We start from the raw sequence: 22,181 nt of genomic DNA on the forward strand, positions 1-22,181 counted from the left end.
AGAAATGACCTGCCTGGAACCACCATTTTCCATCCCGGGCCCCACCCCGGGCCCACCCATCCGGCCCTGGGGGACCGGCCACAGCTGCGGCTGGGTTGGGGCCAGGGACCTGGTCAAAAAGGGAAATTCCCGTGGAGAAAGAGATGCTGCCTCAGAGTAGTGAACAGAGTGGGGAGGGGGCCCCACAGGGGGCGTAACGATGCCAGAGCCGACCCGAGATGCGATGGGGGGAGGAGTACCCTGGAGCTCCCGCTGCTGGGAAGCGAAGCACTGTCTCGGAGCATTCCCGCTGCAGCGGGTTGGGGACCCTGGCAGCAGCAACTCGAGGACACAGGAAGCAGGAGGGCGCTGCTAGGGGACGGCCGTGCCTATAGGAGTGGACATGGTCCTGTGAACTTTCACTCCAAAAGTACTCTCTAAAGAGTCATTGCAGGTGTGGGCACTGCCAGGGAGAGCGCCCACTGCGGAGGGATGAGGGGGTGCACGGCCCTAGGGGCGCTCACAGCACGATGTGGAGGAGGGGGAGAGGCCCTGCCAGGGGGCGCTCACAGCAGGGAGTGGAGGAGGGGTAGGAGCACCACCGGGGTTGTTCCTCTACAGAAGGAAGGGCAGCCCCTGGCAGGGAGACTGGAACAAGAAGAAAGAGGAACTAGGCCAGGGAGAGCTGACTCAGTCTGCTCTCCTCTTTGGTCCGGGCCGGCTGGAGGCCGGGTCGCTGAGCTCCTGCCCGCCCTTTCCCACCCCAGACCCCTCCTCCCCTCCTGCCGCTGCTGTTTCCTGTGGCTGAGACTCTCACTCAGCCATGAGCTCACCGCCCCTAATGGGTTGCAGCTGCCTCGCCGCTCCAGCTCTAGCTCCCCCTTCCAGGCCTCCGAGGGGACAGCCCACTCTGCCTCACCCCGCCCATCCCCACCCTCCCCCACCCACGCTCCCGGAGCTGGCCGGGTCCCCGGAACACTGGGGGGTCTGTCTGCTCGCCCACACACCGTGGGGCCGGGTCTCGGTGCTGACGCACTGACTGTCGGTCTCTGGAGTGGCTGCCTCGCTTCTCTGATTGTCGGGACAGGCTTGTAACAGGCTGGAAAGACTCAAAGTAAAGTATGCAGGTTTATCCTCAGGGCAGAGCCGGCGGAGTAGGGGGTGGGGAGGGCAATGCGGAGTAGAGAACTAAGTAAACACTTCAATTCAAGCATCACCCTTGCCCAGTTACAGCAAAGAAATCTGATAAAAGGAATTTCAAAGCCACCTTGAAAGAGAAGTACGTTTGTAAAGGAATAGCCTGGGGGGTGGCTGTTTAGGTTCTGAGATGGAGAAAGATAACCAACTGATTCACTTAGGGAGGTGAGTCTAGAGGAAACAGGGCTGAGAACTTTGGAGAGAGTGGCCCAGGATGGAGGTTGTGAGACAGGCCTTACAGAAATCAGAAAATATTTCAGCTCTAATACATACCAGCAAGGCCTCCTCCTCCCTGTCCTACATGTTCCTTTTGTGACTTTTCCCTCTTTCAGGTGTCCCCACCCGAGTCTTTGTAACCTAACCCAGCATACTCTGGGAATGAGTGATTCCTTGAGAGCCACTGGAGAGGATGAGGGGTGCTAGAAAGACTCAAGACAGATAGCCCTTCAGTCCTTCTTCTTCCCACCCAATGACCATTAGCATATGATTGCTCATGGGTAATGGCACCTCTGCTTAAGAAGGAGGTCTCTGGTTGGTCTCTGGTTGGTAGTGATTCCCTGGTGGCTCAGATGGTAAAGCATCTGCCCGCAATGCAAGAGACCTAGGTTCAATCCCTGGGTCGGGAAGATCCCCTGGAGAAGGAAATGGCAACCCACTCCAGTACTCTTGCCTAGAAAATTCCATGGATGGAGGAGCCTGGTGGGCTACAGTCCATGGGGTCACAAAGAGTCGGACATGACTGAGCAACTTCACGACACCACCCTGGTTGATAGGCCCTGTGGGGAGGGACTAGTAGAATGGCTGTGTCAAAAGGCTCCACCCTGCAGAACTCTCAGCCACCTGTGACTTCCCTGATGGCCCAGGCACCCATCTCTTCTTGAGGAAGAGGGCCTATGCAATTATCCCAATGTACAAGAACCAGCTTCAGCCCTGATAAAAGACATTCACAGAAAAGTCTCCCCAGATCTCCAAAACCAAGGTCTCAGAGTGCACTCTGATTGGCCCAGCCCCACTCCCATCTCATTCAGCCACCATTTCCTGAATGCCGTCTCTCTACATACTCTTTGTACATGATGGGGCCCCTGGGGGACAACACCAACCTTTAAGGAACCATGCTTGGGTGCTAGGGATCCACTGTCTGATCTTGTCTCTCCCAGGAGCCTGAGCCAGTAGAGGACTGTGTACAGAGTACTCTAGCGGCCCTTTACCCACCTTTCGAGGCAACAGCCCCCACACTGTTGGGCCAGGTGTTCCAGGTGGTGGAGAGGACTTATCGGGAGGATGCGCTGAGATACACCCTGGACTTCCTGGTGCCTGCCAAGCACCTGCTTGCCAAGATCCAGCAGGAAGCCTGTGTAAGTGAACACGTTCCTGTTCTGTCTCCCCTGAGACCCACTGCCTCACCCCAGACACCGGTCAAATTAATTTCCCCCCACCCGGAGACACTGCCTCCCCAATAGTGATGCCCCCAGAGACACTTACCACTCAGATACTAACACACAGACACTCATCTTCCCAAATATTGACCCCTGAGAAACGTCAACTCCCAAAGACGCTGACCCTCCAGACCAAGTTCCAGACATTTCCCTCCTCATATCAATTTTTTCAAGATACTGACTCCCCCAAGAATGACTCAACAAAGTCACTTCTACAGCTCTAAAGACCTCCTAAGAGTCTCCAACTCCTCCAAAACAATAGCATCTGCTGACCACATCTTTATAATGACTCAGTTCTTCTCCTCCTACTCGTGGAACCAGCTTCCTTGAGAAGCTTCCTACCACCAGAAAACCGATCAGTCCCAATCTTTCCTCTCTCACATGCACACAGCAAGATATCTCCTCGTGCACCCCTTGAGTCTTAACCCAACAGGCATAAAGCCACTCCTGCCTTGGCTAGTCCCATTCTAACTAGCCCCTCCTGCTGGCTTCATCCGGAGAAGGCAATGGCACCCGACTCCAGTACTCTTGCCTGGAAAATCCCATGGGTGGAGAAGCCTGGACGGCTGCAGTCCATGGGGTCGCTAAGAGTCAGACACGACTGAGTGACTTCACTTTCCCTTTTCACTTTCATGCACTGGAGAAGGAAATGGCAACCCACTCCAGTATTCTTGCCTGGAGAATCCCAGGGACAGGGGAGCCTGGTGGGCTGTCATCTATGGGGTCACACAGAGTTGGACACGACTGAAGCGACTTAGCAGCAGCAGCAGCAGCAGCTGGCTTCATCAGCAGAGGCCTGAGCACAGCCTGCCCCCTATCTCCCCAGGCCCAGTACAGCGGTTTCCTCTTCTTCCACGAGGGCTGGCCCCTCTGCCTGCATGAGCAGGTAGTGGTGCAGCTGGCCGCCCTCCCCTGGCAGCTGCTGCGCCCAGGAGACTTCTACCTGCAAGTGGTACCCTCAGCAGCCCAAGCACCCCGCCTGGCGCTCAAGTGCCTGGCCCCAGGGGGTGGGCGAGTGCAGGAGCTGCCTGTGCCTAATGAGGCTTGTGCATACCTGTTCACACCTGAGTGGCTACAAGGCATCAATAAGGACAGGCCAACAGGTCGCCTCAACACCTGCCTCCTGTCTGCGCCCTCTGGGATTCAGCGACTGCCCTGGGCAGAGCTCATCTGCCCTCGATTTGTGCACAAAGGAGGCCTCATGGTTGGACATCGGCCAAGCACACTACCCCCAGAACTGCCCTCGGGCCCCCCGGGGCTCCCCAGCCCTCCACTCCCTGAGGAAGCCTTGGGCACCCGGAGTCCCGGGGATGGGCACAATGCCCCCGCTGAAGGACCTGAGGGCGAGTATGTGGAGCTGCTGGAGGTGACACTGCCTGTGAGGGGGAGCCCCATGGATGCTGAAGGCTCCTCCGGCCTCTCTCGGACCCGGACAGTACCCACACGCAAGGGTGCTGGAGGGAAGGGCCGGCATCGGAGACACCGGGCGTGGATGAACCAGAAGGGTCTGGGGCCTCGGGACCAGGATGGTGCCCGGCCACCTGGTGAGGGGAGCAGCACTGGAGCCTCCCCTGGGTCTCCCCTGGGAGCTGAGGTTGAGGCTCTCCCAGAGGCAGCGGCCCTGGAGGTGTCTGAGCCCCTGGCAGAGGCACTGGGAGAAGCCTCCGAGTCTTGCCCTCTGAGGCCAGGCGAGGTTGGAGCAGGACCAGGCCAGGGGGCTGAAGGGCTGCCTGGTACCCCTCGGAGAACAGGCAAAGGAAACAGGAGAAAGAAGCGAGCTGCAGGCAGAGGGGCTCTTAACCGAGGAGGGGACAGTGCCCCACTGAGCCCTGGGGACAAGGAAGAGACCAGCCATCAGGAAGCCCTTGGCAGCCTGCCCCCACCAAACGGACACGAGCTTCCAGGATGCAGCCCAGTTAAGGAGGAACATGAAGGCTCAGGGAAGCCAGAACCTGAGCCAAGAGAGGAGCTCAAACCAGCAGACGAAAAAGAGCCATGGTCCCAAGAAGTCTGCGGGGCTGTAGAAGAAAGGGCCAGAGAAAGAGAACAGGAGGGGCTAAGCCTGGTGTGCATGGCAGGTGAGACAACATTGAGGCCAGTCGGCAAGGGCTGGGCTAGGTGGGGCCTAGGGAAGGGGGCTGGGGGAAAAGCAGAGGTGAGGCTGGGAGCGGAACAGCCAGACCTGTCCTCACTTCAGGCCCATAGCTCTGCCTTGTGTCTGCAGCGCCCAACGATCCAGAAGGGCTCCTCTCTGACCCCCTAAAACCACCCCCAGAGACTGTGCAAGAAGCGAAAGGGGAGAGCATTCCGGAAGAAGGCCCCCCAGTCTCCATCTCTGATGACCCTGGTGTAGCTTGGGACTTAATGGCATCTGGATTCCTCGTCCTGACTGGTCAGTGGGCAGCAGTGGCTGAAGGGAAGGGGTTGAAAAAGCCTCCAGGAAAAGCCTCCAGGGTGGGCTGCAGAGGGAAGCGGGGTAGACGGGAGGTAGCCAAGGCCTGCCCCCAGCCAGGACAGCCTGGCCATTTTGTGTCCTCAGGAGGGGTGGACCAGAGTGGGCGAGCTCTGCTGACCATTACCCCACCGTGCCCTCCCGAGGAGCCCCCACCCTCACAAGACGTGCTGAGCACTGCTCTTCATTACCTTCACTCACTTCTCAGGTAACTGAGGCCCAGGCTCACACCCTGCACAGTAACCTCCTGGGTCATAAGGACCCTGTCTTCTTCTCTCCACAGGACACTGACCTCTAGGACACCTACAACCCTCAGATTGTTCAAGTCATTGATGTCTGACCTTCCTGACCCCTGACTTGCAGAATGTCTTCATCAATCCTCAAAATCAACCCTGCTGACTTTTAGTCTCCTAAGATGCTACCTAGATTTTAAAAATGTTGATTCATTCATCCAACAACTATTTCTTGAGTGCCAGAACCTATTAGGCTGGGTGCTGGCATTGAATTCATATCCTTCTGGAGCACAGAATTCCTAACTTTTTAAACTCTGATCCCATGACCCAGTAGTTGTATGAATATAGACTCCTAATTGCTAGTCATCACTATCGCTTGGACACACATCCCAGGCTTTGTTTGATCCTTTTCACATTGCTAGAATCTAACTTCTCCTGAGGATGAGTGACACTCAAACACACACACACACACACAAACACACACTCTCTCTCTTTCCTTGGCTCTTCTGCCCCCACAGACCTGATCTACAGATATCGGGGCTGTCTGTCCTGCTGGATCTTCGCAAGGCACCCCCACTGCCTCCAGCTCTCATTCCTGTCCTGAGTCAACTTCAGGTAACCAATCCCTTGAGATGATTACTTATTCTGGGCCCTAACTCTTCCCTAGTGGTCACTCCAGGCCACCTAGTCACCTGTAATTTAGGGTTATTCTTCGCTGCCTTCAGGACTCGGGAGACCCGCCCCTCATTCAGCGGCTCTTGCTTCTCACTCTTGATGAGCCTCCAGCTGAACTCCATGGACTTCAGGTTTGAGCTCCTCATTCCCACCTAGTTCCCATCAGTGATGGAGAGAGAAGAGGCTAGTTGGAGCCCCTGATCAATCCCTGAATCCCTAGGTGCCCAGGCCCAAAACCCCGTGTCTTCATGTGTCTACAGGGTGCTGAGTTGCTATCAGAGGGTGATCTGAAAAGAGTGGCCAAGCCTGAGGAGCTGCAGTGGGACTTGGGAGGTCACAGGGAGCCCTCTCCTAGTCACTGGGTAGAGACACACCAGGTAAGCTTCCTCTCCCTCACCCAGGACACTGGGAACCAGGAGTGACCCAGCAGAGGACATTTCTAGGAAAAAATGGCAAATCTGAGTCTTGACCAAGGGGCTGGGAAAGAGTCCATTTAGTTCAATAAGTCGTTATGGTTCACAATTCAACACGTGTTTATTAGCAAATTCAATAAGAGCAAAAGATTATGCATGTACCCTGGGCTGCTGAGAAGATGGGAGGAATATGTTAAATAAATCCTTTTTTTCCTTCTAGTTTTGAGATATAGTTGACATTCAGCAGTGAACAAGTTTGAGGTGTACAACACAGTGATTTACATACAATCATGAAGTGATTACCACACTAGTCAATATTCATCATCTCATATAGATACAAAATTAAAGAAATAGGAAAATTGTTTTCCTTGTGATGAAAACTCTTAGGATTTACTCTTAACAAGTTCCATATTTAACATACAGCAGTATTAATTATACTGTGTTGTACATCACTTCCCTAGTACATTTCACATCTTGTAACTGGAAGTTTTACCTTTTGATTGAGTGAGTGAGTGAAAATCGCTCAGTTGTCCAACTCTTTGCAACCCCATGGACTATACAATCCATGGAGTTCTCCAGGCCAGAATACTGGAGTGGGTAGCCTTTCCCTTCTCCAGGAGATCTTCCCAACCCAGGTCTACCACGTTGCAGGGGGATTCTTTACCATCTGAGCCACCAGGGAAGCCCGAGAATACTGGAGTGGGTAGCCTATCCCTTCTCCAGGGGATCTTCCTGACCCAGGAATTGAACCAGGGTCTCTTGCCTTGCGACTTCCCTGGTGGCTCAGATGGTAAAGCATCTGCCTGCAATACGGGAGACCCAGGTTTGATCCCTGAGTTGGGAAGATCTCCTGGAGAAGGAAATGGCAACCTGCTCCAGTATTCCTGCCTGGAGAATCCCAGGGACAGAGGAGCCTGGTAGGCTACAGTCCATGGGGTCACAAAGAGTCGGACATGACTGAGCGACTTCACTTCACTTCACTTCACTTCTCTTGCCTTGCAGGCAGACTCTTTACCAGCTGAGCTACCAGGGTAGCCCTGATCGTCTTTGTCCAATTCCCCCCGCCCTCATCTACACCCTTTAAAAAAAAACAAAAATCTGATCTCTTTTTTCTATGAGTTTATTTGTTTTTGAAGTATAATTGACCAACAACATTATTTTAGTTCCTGGTATACAAGAGTAGACTCAATATTTCCATACATTTCACGATGATCACCATGATGTCTAATTAACATCTGTCACCATACAACGATATTACATAAGTATCGACTATATTCCCCGTACTGTACATTTCATACCTGTGGCTGATTTACTTTGCAACTGAAAGTTTGTACTTCTTAATCTCCCCCACCTATTTCTTTCCTCTCCCCGCCCCCTCCCCTTTGGCAACCACCTGTTTGTTCTCTGTATCTATAACTTTGCTTCTCTTTGGTTATGTTTGTTCATTTGTTTTGTTTTTTAGATCCCACATAAAAGTACTTGTATTTTTCTGTCTGACTTATTTCACTTAGCATAATACCCTCTAGGCCCATCCATGTTGTCACAAATGGCAGGATTTCATCCTTTTTATGGCTGAGTAATATTCCAGTGTGTGTGTGTGAGTGTGTGTCTACCACATCTTCCCATCAGTAGATGAAGTTACCATTCATCTACTGATGGGAACTTAAATTGGTTCCATGTCTTGGCTATGGTAATAATGCTGCAATTACCATAGAGGTGCATATATATTTTCTAATTACTGTTTTCACTTTCTTTGTATTAAATACTCAGGAGTGGAATTGCTGGATCATATGGTAGTTCTATTTTTAATATTTTGAGGAACATCCATACTGTTGTCCATAGTGCCTACACCAGTTTACATTCCCACCAATAGTGCATGAGGGTTCCCTTTTCTGCACATCCTCACCTATACTTATTCTGACAGGTGTGAGGTGATATCTCATGATGGTTTTGATTTGTACATTCCTGTTTATTAATAATTTTGAGCATTGTTTGATATGCCTGTTGGCCATGAAACAATGTCTGTATGTCTTCTTTGGAAAAATGTTTATTCAGATCCTCTGCCCATTTTTTAATTGGGTTGCTTGCTTTTTTGATATTGAGTTGTATGAGTTCTTCATATATTTTGGATATTACCCCCTTATAGGATATATTATTTGCAATTATCTTCTCCCCTTTTTTCATTTTGTTGATGGTTTCCTTCACTGCACAAAGGTGATGTAGTTTGATGTAATTCCATTTGTTTATTTTTGTCTTTGTTTCCCTTCCCTAAAGAGATGTATCAAAAAAAATAATACTAAGATGTCAAGAAGCATATTGCTTATATTTTCTTCTAGAAGTTTTGTTATTTAAGGATTTACATTCAAGTGTTTAATTGATTTAATATTTATCTTGTGCATGGTGTGAAAGAGTATTCCAGTTTGATGCTTTTGCAGGTAGCTGTCCAGTACTCCCAACACACTTTATTGCAGAGACGGTCTTTTTCCATTGTACATTCTTGCCTCCTTTGTCATAGATTAATTGGCCATATGTGTGTAGATTCATTTCTGGGTTCTCCATTCTGTTCCATTGATCTGTGTGTCTATATCTGTGCCAGTATCATACTATTTTGATTACTGTAACTTTGTAGCTACAGTTTGAAATCAGGGAGCATGCTACCTGCAACTTTGTTCTTCTTTCTCAAGATTGTTTTGGCTATCCAGAGTCTTTTGTATTTTCATATAAATTTTAGGATTATTTCTTCTGGTTCTGTGAAAAATGCCATTGATATTTTGATAGGGATTGCCTTCAATCTGTAGATTATCTTGGGAAGTGTGGATATGTTAATAATATTAATTCCACCAATCCATGAGCATGGCATATCTTTCAATCTGTTTGTGTCATCTTCAGCTTCTTTCATCAGTGTGTTATATCAAGTACAAATCTTTTACCTCCTTAGTTAGGTTTCTTCCTAGGCATTTTATTTGTTTTGATATTATTATAAATGGAGTTGTTTTCTTCATTTCTCTTTCTGATAGTTCATTGTTAGTGTATAAAAATGCAACCAATTTCTATATGTTAATTCAGTATCCAGCAATTTTATTGAATTCATTGATGAGTTACAGTAGGTTTTGGTGGCTTCTCTAGAATTTTCTATGTATGGTATCATATCATCTGCAAACAGTGACCATTTTACTTCTTCCTTTTCATTTTGGATACCTTTTTATTTCTTTTTCTTCTCTGATTGCTGTGGCTAGGACTTCCAAAACTATGTTGAATAAAACCAGTGTGAATGGATGTCCCTATCTTGTTCCTCATCTTAGAAGAAATGCTTTCAGCTTTTCATCATTGAGTATGATGTTAGTTGTGGGTTTGTCATAAATGGCCTTTATGATGTTGAGGTGTTTCCCTCTTTACCCACTTTATTGAGAGTTGTTTTTTTTTATCATAAGTGGATATTGAATTTTCTGAAAAAGTTTTTCCACATCTATCAAGATGATCATGTGATATTTAGCCTTCATTTTGTTAATGTGGTGTTTCATGTTGATTAATTTGCAGACATTGAACCATCCTTGCATATCTTGAATAAATCCCACTTAATCATGATGCATGGTCCTTTTAATGTATTGTTGGATTTGGTTTACTAATGTTATGTTGAGTGTTTTTGCATCTGTGTTCATTAATGATATTGGCCTATAATCTTCTCTTTTTGTGATTCTTAACATGACATTAAATAACATCATTTTTGGTGGAAGATAAAGTAGAAACAACGGGAGAAGCATGCAGAATGTCACTGGGGTTCTAGAAAGAGCTGACTCAGAGGGGCTGATTCTGGTTCCATGTGACCTGTAACAAGTTACTTACTTCTGGAGATGGTGCCTTCCTGGTACCTGCTCCCTGCACCAACATTCCAGCCTCAAGATTTTTGCCCACAAACTACACCAGTTGGGACATCTCTGATTGTATGAATCTGAATGCTGTCTTCAAGAAAAGAGGTCTGAACATGGTCTGAGCTGAGTATTAAAGGGGGTCTGTAACATGGTCTCTAAGCTGCGGATCAAAGGGGTAGTGCATCTGAATAGGCAGAGAGGTGGGTTTTATAGTGTGATGAGGTAGTGCAGATGAGGGGAAGGAGATTCATGTTTACTAAGCTGTAAAATGTGTCAGCCCTACGCTAACTGCTTATGTAGGCTCATCTCTTTAAACCTTTAAATCTGGTACGTCTTTACAGTTGAGAACACTGAGGTTCAGGGAATTTTCTGGACCTGCCTAAAATCATACAGTTAGTAAGCAACAACCTACTTACTAACTGAATCCAGCGTTGCCTCATAAAAGTCTCTAGGGTTGCCCCACCTCCACCCTCAGGCTTAGGCTCCTTATCCTAGACTCTGTCCCTGGACTCCATCCGCGTGTATTTGTTTCAGCAAGTGGCAAGGCTGTGCCGCCTGTGCCGAGGTGTGCTGGGCTCTATACGGCAAGCCATTGAGGAACTAGAGAGAGCAGCAGAGCCAGAGGAAGAGGTATGAAATGAGATGGGACAAAAGGGCATGAGGTGGAGGTGGGGATGGGGCTGAGCTGAGCTGAGGGCCTTCTGGTGGAACCCTGTCAATTTCTCCCTGCCCGCCAGGAGGTGGTAGGAATGCCTGAGCCCCTGCAGAAGGTACTGGCAGATCCCCGGCTGACGGAGCTGCAGAGGGACGGAGGAGCCATCCTGATGAAGCTGCGCACCACCCACAGCAGCAAGTACGAGGAATGGGTGCACGGGGGCAGGTGGACGCGCACGATGGAGACACAGCAGAGAACTGCCAGTTCACCTTAGCTGCCAGAAGATTCTTACTAAGCACGTTATCTGGACAGGATATCATGCTTCTCCATTTACAACTCTCATAACATCCCCAGGTGCTAGTCATGATTATAAATGGACATTTGGAGGATCAGAAATGTTTAACGTCTTGGCCAAGGTCAGTCAGTAAATGGAAGAGTCAGGATTCAGATACAGGCCCCTCTGCTGACCTAGGATGCTGTGTCACCCCTCACACTGGAATGCAAGAATACGATGGGGTTGGAGGGGAGCTTGACAAGGGCAGTGGTTAATTCTGCCCCTCTTCCTCCCCAGGCTGGAAGGCCCAGGTCCAGCTGCACTGTATCAAGAGGTAGATGAAGCCATTCACCAGCTCGTGCGCCTCTCCAATCTGCACGTGCAGCAGCAGGAGCAGCGGCAACGCTTGCACCGACTGCAACAGGTGAGCCAGCACCCCCTCCCCCATGCCTCTTTCCACCTGACGGCCTGGCCTCCAGCAACTTTTTTTCCCACTGATACTTACAGTTGATGGTGTTCTCCTAATCTGGCTTGAACTACCCTCCCTCCCTCCTCATCTCCTTGGAAGTTGATCATGGTCAGTGTGAGATTCAGCAAGAGGGAGGTGGCATTTCAGCACCAGCCAGGAAGAGAAGCCAGATCTCCCCTTCCCATTGCTGATATTTGAGCAAAGATCCTTAGAAATTGTGAGATACTCGGGTGCCCTCGGGGACTGTAGGAAGAATCTATTGATTCTGAGAGCCTACCTCCTTAGCTCAGAAATAACAAATGACCATTGACACCAGCTCTGTCCACCCCTTAGGCAATATCATCCCCAAACCTGAGGCTGGAAAGGTCCCACCTCCCTCCACCTTAGAAGGAGAGGATGATGGAAGCTGCTAAATGCCTTGGAAACTGAAGTCTCTTTATGAGAAAGATTCGGGGATAAGGCTTGCTTCTTTGAACCTTAATTCTTTTCTCCTGGGGTTAAGAGCTCCATAGAGATTTGCTCTCCACCCTACCTTGTAGGGTAAAGGGAGCTTTGAAATCTGATTGCTCCTTCATAACTCCTGTGTGTGCCGAGTGATCACCTCATGGACTGCATGTGGCCTCAGGGGAAGGGTCATCTCAGGGTCAATGACAAAGGAGGGTAGGGGCAGGGCCGTCTTTCTGAAATTTCTCCATATTTAGCTTCCTCCATTGCAGCATCTGGGTTTCCCTGGTGGCTCAGACAGTGAAGAATCTGTCTGCAATGCAGGAGACTTGGGTTCGAGACCTGGGTTCGATCCCTGGGTTGGAAAGATCTCCTGGAGGAGGGTATGACAACCCACTCCAGTATTCTTGAGTGACTAAGCGCACACACACATTCCAGCATCCAGGTCTGTGAACCAGTGAAGTTTCTCGTCATGTCCAACTCTTGGCGATCCCATGGATTGTAACCTACCAGGCTTCTCCATCCATGGAATTTTCCAGGCAAGAGTACTGGAGTGGGTTGCCATTTCCGTCTCCAGGGGGATCTTCCAGACACAGGGATCAAACCCAGGTCTCCTGCATTGCAGGCAGACGCTTTACCGTCTGAACCACCAGGGTATCTGGTGGAGTCCTCTTCCAGGCACTCTGCTTCACATAAAACCTAACCCCCTACTTCTTCTACTGTTTGCTTGCTTGCTTATTAGCTGTTTTCCTCCTGTTTAAAAATTGTTAGAACACAGGATTTGGAGTCTAAGGTGCTCAGTTTGAGTTGTGCTAAGAGATGTTGGACAAGCCTTGAAACATCTCTGAATTCCCGTGTCCTCATCTGCAGAATGCGGGTGACAGTAAGGCCTGCCTCACGAGGGCATCAGGATGGTCAAATGATTTCAGCAGAGGACTGCAGAAGTGTTTATTGTTGGCACAGGTTATTGGGAACATTCTCAGACTTCTTGTCCTCAGGCTGTCTTGCCCCAGCTTCCAGCCTTTCTTCAGAGGAACGAATTACCATCCCTTTTTGGTCAAACATCTTAGAACCAACATGAGAGTTCCTAGAGCCCCATAATAGGCAACCAGAGCTACACACTCACACAAACCTGAGTTGTCTTTCCAGGCGAACTACTGCCCCCGTCACTAGGCTCTGTAAATGTGAAATTTCTTCTGGCCCTCATGCCTCTAGTTCACACTAGTTTTATCTACTTCACCTCCAGGCATAGCCCTGGAACCCTAGCACAGGTCTCTCTTCCTAACAGCCCAGCCTCCCCTTCGACTTGTGTTTTACAAAGATCTCTTACTCACTTTCTTGCTTGACCCTTGTGGAAGTTATCACCACTCAGTTATTTCCACTTGACAGCTGAGATGATGTGGTTTCCCCCAACTTCTACAAGTTAGGGTGGTGCGGTAGGAGCTGGACCTCTGCTCTCCTTCGCCCTGCCTGCCCCATTCTCCCTCATGGCCCTGCTCTCCCACCCTGTCTGCCCCAGGCACTGCAGTGGCTCTCGGGCCCCGGAGAGGAGCAGCTGGTGAGCTTTGCCGTGCCTGGGGATTCCCTGCCTGCCCTGCAGGAGACAGAGCTACGATTCCGGGCTTTCAGTGCTGAGGTTCAGGTGAGAAGGGGGATTGGGGAGGAAGGGGAGACTGCTGGACTGAGGGCCAGGCCTCAGAGCAGCCTTGTTTCTCCAGGAGCGCCTGGCTCAGGCGAGGGAGACCCTGGCCCTGGAAGAGGACGCTGCCTCCCAGAAGCTTCTGGATATCTTTGAACAGCGCCTGGAGCAGGTGGAGAGTGGCCTCCATCGGGCTCTGCGGCTACAGCGCTTCTTCCAGCAGGTACGTGCCGAGCCTTTTCTTCCTGTGCCCACCGCCACTTTTCTTCTGCCTGGAGAAGCTGATTAGGGACCTATTAGAAGCCAGGACTTAGGAGGCCTCCCCTGGGCTTTGACTCTTGGCTCTATCACCCACCTGATGAATGACCTGGGACAGGATTCTAAACCTGAGTGTGCCTTGTGGCACCTACCTCACAGAGCTGCGTGAGGATTATATAAGCAGTATGTAACAAGCACTCAGTACAGAGCCTGCCACTTGTGAATTCTGTGTATCGGCCATCTTCATCTAGGCCCCTCTGTCTCCATACCAGCCCAGAGTAACACATTAGGCAGGGATCCAGGACAGTTTGGGGAGGTGTTTTGAGGGGTGGTGGTGGTGCTGGGCCTTGGGAAGCCTCGGTGAAGAAGGACAAGAGCTGCCATGGGGCAGTTCATGGGAATGGCCCGGGACCTCACCCTTTCCTGCCCCCACTCCCCATCCCTTTGGCCTTGCAGGCACACGAATGGGTGGATGAAGGTTCTGCGAGGCTGGCAGGAGCGGGACCAGGGCGGGAGGCGGTGCTGGCAGCCTTGGCCCTGCGGCGTGCCCCGGAGCCCAGCGCTGGCACTTTCCAGGAGATGCGGGCCCTGGCCCTGGACCTGGGCAGCCCGGCAGCCCTGCGAGAATGGGGCCGCTGCCGGGCCCGCTGCCAAGAGCTGGAGAGGAGGATTCAGCAACAGCTGGGGGAGGAGGCGAGTCCCCAGGGCCACCGGCGACGACGGGCAGACAGTGCCAGCAGCGGAGGGGCCCTGCGGGGCCCCCACAGCCCCTCACCCAGCCTCAGCTCCCTGCTGCTCCCCAGCAGCCCTGGGCCACGGGCAGCCCCATCCCACTGCTCCCTGGCCCCCTGTGGGGAGGACTATGAGGAGGAAGGTGCCGAGCTGGGTCCGGAAGCAGAAGGCAGACCACCAAGGACTGTGCTGATCCGAGGCCTGGAGGTCACCAGTACGGAGGTGGTAGACAGGACGTGCTCACCCCGGGAACACGTGCTGCTGGGCCGGGCCGGGGGACCAGAAGGGCCCTGGGGAGTGGGCACCCCCCGGATGGAGCGCAAACGGAGCATCAGGTGAGAGCCCAAGCAGCAGACCCAGCTGCCCCGCAGGAAAAGAAGGTGACATTGTCGGGGTGGCGACTGCCTCCCATGCCACAGCCTCCCCTGTCTCTCCCTGTGGCACCTGCAGCGCCCAGCAGCGTCTGGTGTCTGAGCTGATTACCTGTGAGCAAGAATATGTGGCTGCCTTGAGTGAGCCGGTGCCACCCCCGGGGCCTGAGCTGACTCCAGAATTGCGGGGCACCTGGGCCGCTGCCCTGAGTGCCCGGGAGAGGCTCCGCAGTTTCCACCGGACACACTTTCTGCGGGAACTTCAGGGCTGCGCCACCCACCCCCTGCGCATTGGGGCCTGCTTCCTTCGCCATGTGAGTCAGCCTCTAAAACGTCTTCCAGGGCTTCTCCCTTCACATGTCTCAGCCCCATCCACGGTCCCTCCTTCTCAGTACCTCTCTCCTCCCCGCTCCCCTCCCCGGAATGTGCAGTCCCAGACACTGGGGCCTAATGCTGTTTGCTGGGCTCCTGGATCTGCTCCGCCTCTGTGTCCCCAGCATCAGGGCTGCCTGGCCTTTGCTCTCTCCACCGGAGCCTGTCATTCCTCAGGCAGACTGAGTGCTCCCCGGGGGCCGGTCCCTCCTTCCGGCCGCACAGGATGTGGAGGAGGAGAGGGAGAGGCTGGTCTGCAGGGCCTCATGGAGATGACTTACTGCTTCCCTGCTGGCACAGGGGGACCAGTTCAGCCTTTATGCCCAGTACGTGAAGCACCGGCACAAACTGGAGACTGGTCTGGCTGCCCTCAGCCCCCCAACCAAGGTAACTTTTTCTCCTACTCTGTGAGAAGGGGAGAAGCCAGGATGACATAAAATTCAGCCAACCTCAAAATCTCTCGGGAAAAAAAAGCTTTCCTAGACGTGCCATGGAGCTTCAGCTACCAGTAATCTCCCAGAATTGCTGAGGGTGGGGCATGCACTGGTCTGGGAGCCAGGCGAAGCTGGGATCATATCCGGTCCACCTGAGGACTTTGGGCAAGGGTCTCGATTCCTCCGGACTGCTGTTTCTGTATCCAGTAAAAGTGGGCAGTATTCACTACATCTAACTAATGGACTGCTCGGAGGGTCAAAAGACCTCACATCAAAAGATGTGAAAGTGACTTCCAAAGTTAAAAGCCGGAGAATACAAGGGATTATTTGTATTCCTCTTCCATTCTCCTTTAAGATATAGAAGATGTCTGAGTCTCATGCAGGCCTCCTACCTTGTTTCTTTCTGCGGAAAGGTTTTTCACCTTACCTTTGGGCGTATCTGGCTTGTGGGTGCATGCTAAGTTGCTTCAGTCATGTCCGACTCTGTGTGACCCTATGGACTGTAGCCTGCTGTGCATCTCTGTCCATGGCATTCTCCAGGCAAGAAGACTGGAGATGGTTGCCATGCCCTCCTCCAGGGGATCTTCCTGACCTGGGGATCAAACTTGAGTCTTTTAAGTCTCCTGTATTGGCAGGTGGGTTCTAGTACCACCTGGGAAGACCATCTGGACTTGATCTACCCCTAAAAACCCAGAGTACTGCCCATCTTCCCCAAAGGTCTTAGCACCTTCCCTCATTCCTATCTGTTTCCTCCCCATACTAGGGCACCTTGGAGGGGGGCCCTCACCTGCCCCGGGCCTTGCAGCAGCCCCTGGAGCAGCTGGCCAGGTATGGGCGGCTCTTAGAGGAGCTCCTAAGGGAAGTTGGGCCTGAACCAAGTTCTGAGCGCCAGGCCCTTGGGGCTGCTGTGCAGCTGCTCCGGGAACAAGAGATCCGTGGCAGAGACCTGCTGGCTGTAGAGGCGGTGCGTGGCTGTGAGGTAAGGGCATATTCCAGACACACCAGCCCAGGCCGCTCTGTGATCTCAGAAGCAGTGTGGGCTGGTGACCAGGGAAGTAGACTCAATGTCAGAGGGCCCCAGGCTGTCGTTTCTAACAAACGTGGATAGCTTTGGTCAAGTCACTGAACTTCACTGGCCCTCAGTTTCCTCATTACTAATAAAGAAGCTATGTCCTGCCCGGCATCCCATGACCCTGTATCTGCCTCTGCTTTCCTATTCCTTTCCTAATTCTTATCTACATCTACCCTGCAGTTCACCTGTATCTCAACACTCAACACATACCTATTCTCCTCTCCTTAGTCTCTTTCCAGCCCTAAGGTTCCAGAACAGCTTGGAAACCTACCTCCACTGGGTTAGACCTCTTTTCCCTTCACGTCTTTGCTGATTTGATTCTCTTACTGGGGCAAAATGGTGCTTTGGTCCCTAACATGCAAAGGCTTACCCACTAGAGGCTCTAAACCCTACTGTGTGATCCATCTTCTGTCTTCAGAGGCAGGGCTGTGCTGCCACGCCAGGGGTGCTGTGCATGGTGACCAGTAGATGGATTCTAGGCCAGGGGCTTTCCTGATTTCCTCACTCCACCTGAGAACCAGTGCAGTAGGCCCCTTGCCCTATTAATCCCATTTTTACGCTCCATAAAATATATATAAAGGGCCCTAGGGCCAATGACTTTTCCTTTTGCTTTCCCCAGATAGATCTGAAGGAGCAGGGCCAACTCCTGCACCGGGACCCTTTCACAGTCATCTGTGGCCGAAAAAAGTGCTTTCGCCATGTCTTTCTCTTTGAGCATCTCCTCCTGTTCAGCAAGCTCAAGGGCCCTGAGGGGGGGTCAGAGACCTTCGTTTACAAGCAGGCCTTTAAGGTACAATGCCTGGGGGCAGGGCGGTGGTGGGAAACCACAGGGACAGGACAGGAAATCATGCTCTTCTTGAGAACTCAGGATGTTCTGGAAAACTCAATCCCAACCCAGGTTCAGAATCTGTATCATGTCGAAGAGGCTTTGGCCTGTAATCAAACATCAGGTCAGGGCGTCAAGGTGACAGAAGTCCTTGTCATTGGCCTGCTGCACGGGGTTCTTATTCACGCAGGAGATTCACGGGGCATTTCAGACCAGAAGGGAGGAGGACCGTTCCCATTAAGAGCACACATGCTTTCTGAGTTAGGGATGGTCCCTGGGGGATGAAGAGAGGACACTATAAATATAGCTTAACTTATGGAACTGAAGAAACCAAGAGGAGGGAGGCCTTGCTTTAGGGAAACAGCCTTGATATCCAGATAAACGTCAATAGCAGCCTAGTCCCAGATCAGGCAATGTGGCATGATTCTAAGAGTTTCTCTGACTTAGTCCTCTTATACTAGTTCCAACAGAGTCCAATACAGAGAAGAAAGCTTAGGTTTGGAATAACATAGCCATGGGCTTGAACTTTCTCTAATAAGCTATGATAAGCCTTTGGACAAGATGCTCTGGGTATTATACAGCACCCCCCTTCTGTAAGTCGTGGTTGTTGTGAAGGCTAAATGTAGAGCACTTGGCACAGGGTAGGTGTTGAGCAAACATTTACTGAGCATCTCCCAGATGCCAAGCTAAGTGTAGTGCTTTTCCACATGGTACCATCTAGTCAGGATACACTTCATCTTCACCCACACTCCTCTGCTCTTTCTCAGACTGCCGACATGGGGCTAACGGAAAACATCGGGGACAGTGGGCTCTGCTTTGAGTTGTGGTTTCGGCGGCGGCGTGCACGAGAGGCGTACACCCTGCAGGCAGCCTCACCAGAGATCAAACTCAAGTGGACAAGTTCTATTGCCCAGTTGCTGTGGAGACAGGCAGCCCACAACAAGGGTACTGGGCAGAACCAGGAGTGGGTGTGCTTGGGATCAAGGTTATGGCAGGAGGTTAGCTGGAGAGGGCCTGGGGAAAGGAGGGTATAAGATGGAGAATGATGTATGAGAAGATTCGACATGAGGGAGATTGCTGAGATAGAAATTAGTCGAAGGTGTACCAAAAGAAAAGAGGAAGCCACTAAATTTCAGGAAGGTGAGCACAAATGGCTGGGCAAAAGAGTCAGAGGGTGTTCAGCGCACGTGCCTTGCCTTCCAGAATTTAATTTCTCTGTTAGCAGACCTAGTTTGTTTGTTTTGTTTTGAGCAGTCTTTTGTTAGTTTTTGTTTTTCATTTTTAATTCTCTTTAATTCTCATTCCACTCGTCTGAAAAGTGGAAAGTAACATCTACATCTTGGTATGATAAGAAGGATTAAATAAGGTGATATATATGGAAACACTTGATAAACTGTAAAGGTATGTAAAAATGGGGATTTTGCGCTTAATGCCCAAGATAAAAGAAGAAGGTGTGAGTATTAGAAGAGAAGTTGGGTAGCAGGAACGCCAAGTGGGCAGGATGCAACAGGTAGGAGAGAAGAGACAGCTGTCTAAGGGGGAAGTCAAGGACCACCATCACCATCCATGTCATAGCAGTCAACAGGAGAGTAACAAGAGACACCAAGGGAATGAGAATGAGGAATGAAGAGCTGGGAAGGAGCAAAGAAGTTGGTAACATGGTCTCTGTTTCCTAGAGCTCCGAGTGCAGCAGATGGTCTCCATGGGGATTGGGAATAAACCCTTCCTGGACATCAAAGCACTTGGGGAGCGGACACTGAGTGCCCTGCTCACTGGAAGAGGTGAGGGCCAGAGTGCAGGGGGGTGGCCCCCAGAAGTCAAAGACCTTGAGAGTGAATGCACAGTGAGGAGGTGTGGTGGAAAGAAAGGAAGGGTCACAAGTGGATATGTCTTCTCAGAAACTGTGGGACTGACTGGGAGGCCCTCTAGGAGATGAGGGTCATTTCAGGGAGCCAGGAGGGCTTTCCCACACCAGCACCCCACCCCTCCACCTCCCCCACTCTCTGCAGCCGCCCGCACCCGGGCCTCGGTGGCCGTGTCATCCTTTGAGCATGCCGGCCCCTCCCTTCCCGGTCTCTCCCCGGGAGCCTGTTCCCTGCCTGCCCGCGTCGAGGAGGAGGCCTGGGATCTGGACGTCAAGCAGATTGCCCTGGGTGAGGCACCTCTCAAGGGGTGGCTCCCAACAGCTGGGTCATCATGGTGATGTTCAGGCTGCTTGCTGCTGAGCAATTCCTTTCTTTAGCCAAGTGGCCCAGTTGCCATGACAACTATGTACAGCTTCCCCATTGCTAAAAGAGCCTTCCATCTGGTTGCTAGGGTAATGCTTACAGCAGCCTGTTGCTAAGAAGCACTTCCTCTGTACCTCTCTCTCTAGCTCTCCTTGGGTTTCTATGGAAACTGCTTCAGCTTCCTGTTGTACCCTCCTGGTTCACCACGGCAATCCTTATAGTTTCCTGTCGCTTCTTCCCTGGTTGCTCTAATGATGCCGCTGACAATTTCCTGCCTCTTGGTAGGGGGGTTCTCTTGCAACTGGATTGCTATGGTGACTTACAGCTTCCTGTTGCTATGGAGCTTTTTCTTCCCTGATGGAGCAGCTTGGTTGCTTAAGGTAATCTAGAGGGGTTCTGTACTCTGCTCTCACCCTAGCTTCCCCTCCAGCCCCAGAAACACTTGACTCTTCTGGAGATGTGTCCCCAGGACCGAGAAACAGCCCCAGCCTGCAACCCCCACACCCTGGGAGCAGCACTCCCATTCTGTCCAGTGGAGGGATCTTAGGGCTATCCCGGCAGGTAAGTCCTTGCAGGAGTGCTGAGAATGGGGTGGGCTCTTCTGGTCATTCAGCTCATGAGGGGCAGAGGAACCAGTGAGCCTGTGCTCCCACAAGGCTACAGGTTAGATGGATGTATTGTCCAGTCTGTGTTTCTCCTCTCCTCCAGGCCTGGCTGAGAGGGATGAAGGTCAAAAGTGAAAAAAGAATCTTTAATAAGGAATGTGGTGCAAGAGTGAGAGAGAGGGGAGAATTCTAACAGATGGGTTGGAACTTGGATTCAATCCGCAAAATTCAGGAATGATGAGGAGGAAAAAAGGGTGAACTAATTGACAGGCTTGGGAGAGAGGGAGGGTTATATAACCTCTCTATACAAGAGATGATTTCTTATGCTTTAAACTCACTGTAGTTTCTCTTCCTTCAGAGTCATACCCGGGCCCTGAGCGACCCCACCACGCCTCTGTGACTGGGTGAGTTGGTGCCCCCTTTCTACCACATCCTACATCCTTCCCCATCCCTTCCCCAGCTGCCTGGGAGTCAGCTTCTTCCCTCTCCCAACCCATCTTCCCTCTTCTTTCCTGGCTTCCAGAGAAGATCCGGAGCTTGGCTACCGTCCCTCCTCTCAGCACACTTTGGGCTGGGGTGCTGAGGGCACCTAGTGGAGGACTGGAAGAGCACTGAAGTCCTTCCCTCTGCTTCCTGGACAGAGAGGAGGTCAAAGGACTAGTATGTTTCCCTGCTACCACTGTCTCTAGCTCTTCCCAGCCAGGTGCCTTCCTACAAGAACCAGAGTGTCCACACTTGCTTGCCTTTATACCCTGGAGGTGGGGAAATTTTCCTCCGTCCAGTCCTTTCCCATCCGGGGCCAGTGCATACTCCTAGGACACAGCTCCGTGTCAGCCCTGCCTCCATAGCCTGTGTTCTCCCCTCATGCCGCCCCCTGACTCTTCCTGAGAAGACTCATCTCTGCCAGTTCCTGGCAACTCCGTTCTTGGGCGGGGGGTCATAGACACGGAGCTATGCAAACCATTACAGAAGAGTGGGGCAGGGAACTGCAAACTTTATATATGTAATTACTGTTATTATAATACTATTGTTATATTAAATATATTTACTCACACTTTGTCTCCAAACAGCTAGAGCAGACCTCAGGGTTGGAGTGATACCACTAACTTGAGCACTTCCGCTCACCCGATCGTTAACTAGAACACAGAAAATAAAGCCAAGGCTGCAAGGTACACTGTACCCCCTTTCTGGCACAAAGCTGGGCCTGGGTGAACGTGCACCCTCCCAGAGGAGAGGCCTCCAGAGGCCTGACGTTCCTCCTCTCATTCCGCATGCACTTTCTGAGGCTGAGCTGGTCACAGTCAAGCTGGGGTCTACTAGCACCATCCAGCAGTTTCTCAAGACGGCATTCTCAGATCACAGTACAGGAGAACAATAGGCTACTTGTTAAAATACTAATTCATGGGCCCCACCCCAGAGCCACTGAAGCCAAAGCCTGAGGGTAAAGCCCAAGCTTCTTACCAAGCTCTTTGGGTGGTAAAAAGTGCCTGAAGAAAGGACTCTTTTCTGGATGCAGTGGCCCAAGGACAGGACATAGGCAGGCAGACA

The 22,181-nt window shown here is 51.4% G+C and overlaps 1 protein-coding gene across 1 annotated transcript; it reads left to right on the forward strand.

The window, feature by feature from the left end:
* The first annotated feature begins 199 nt into the window (after window positions 1-199).
* Window positions 200-21,594, forward strand: ARHGEF40 (Rho guanine nucleotide exchange factor 40). Its single transcript, XM_068993136.1, has 24 exons — window positions 200-298; window positions 2,334-2,531; window positions 3,439-4,690; window positions 4,837-5,004; window positions 5,152-5,272; window positions 5,816-5,912; window positions 6,023-6,103; window positions 6,233-6,349; window positions 10,789-10,884; window positions 10,992-11,107; window positions 11,481-11,607; window positions 13,616-13,738; window positions 13,815-13,958; window positions 14,450-15,060; window positions 15,176-15,410; window positions 15,769-15,855; window positions 16,666-16,881; window positions 17,594-17,764; window positions 18,568-18,745; window positions 19,477-19,581; window positions 19,810-19,953; window positions 20,459-20,589; window positions 20,992-21,037; window positions 21,157-21,594. The coding sequence occupies exons 1-23, from the start codon at window positions 200-202 to the stop codon at window positions 21,031-21,033; spliced, it is 4,659 nt and encodes a 1,552-aa protein (XP_068849237.1). The 3' UTR covers window positions 21,034-21,037; window positions 21,157-21,594.
* The last annotated feature ends 587 nt before the right edge of the window (window positions 21,595-22,181 follow it).

Source organism: Capricornis sumatraensis, chromosome 2, assembly GCF_032405125.1.
Source record: "Capricornis sumatraensis isolate serow.1 chromosome 2, serow.2, whole genome shotgun sequence".
In the NCBI taxonomy this organism is placed as follows: Eukaryota; Metazoa; Chordata; class Mammalia; order Artiodactyla; family Bovidae; genus Capricornis; species Capricornis sumatraensis.

What these genes read in the sequence shown, in the direction of transcription:
- ARHGEF40 (XM_068993136.1), top strand. Translation starts at nt 200, where the DNA reads ATGCCAGAGCCGACCCGAGATGCGATGGGGGGAGGAGTACCCTGGAGC. An exon ending in AGGCGGTGCGTGGCTGTGAG is followed by an intron (nt 16,882 to 17,593) that starts GTAAGGGCATAT and finishes TGCTTTCCCCAG; the next exon opens with ATAGATCTGAAGGAGCAGGG. An exon ending in TTTACAAGCAGGCCTTTAAG is followed by an intron (nt 17,765 to 18,567) that starts GTACAATGCCTG and finishes GCTCTTTCTCAG; the next exon opens with ACTGCCGACATGGGGCTAAC.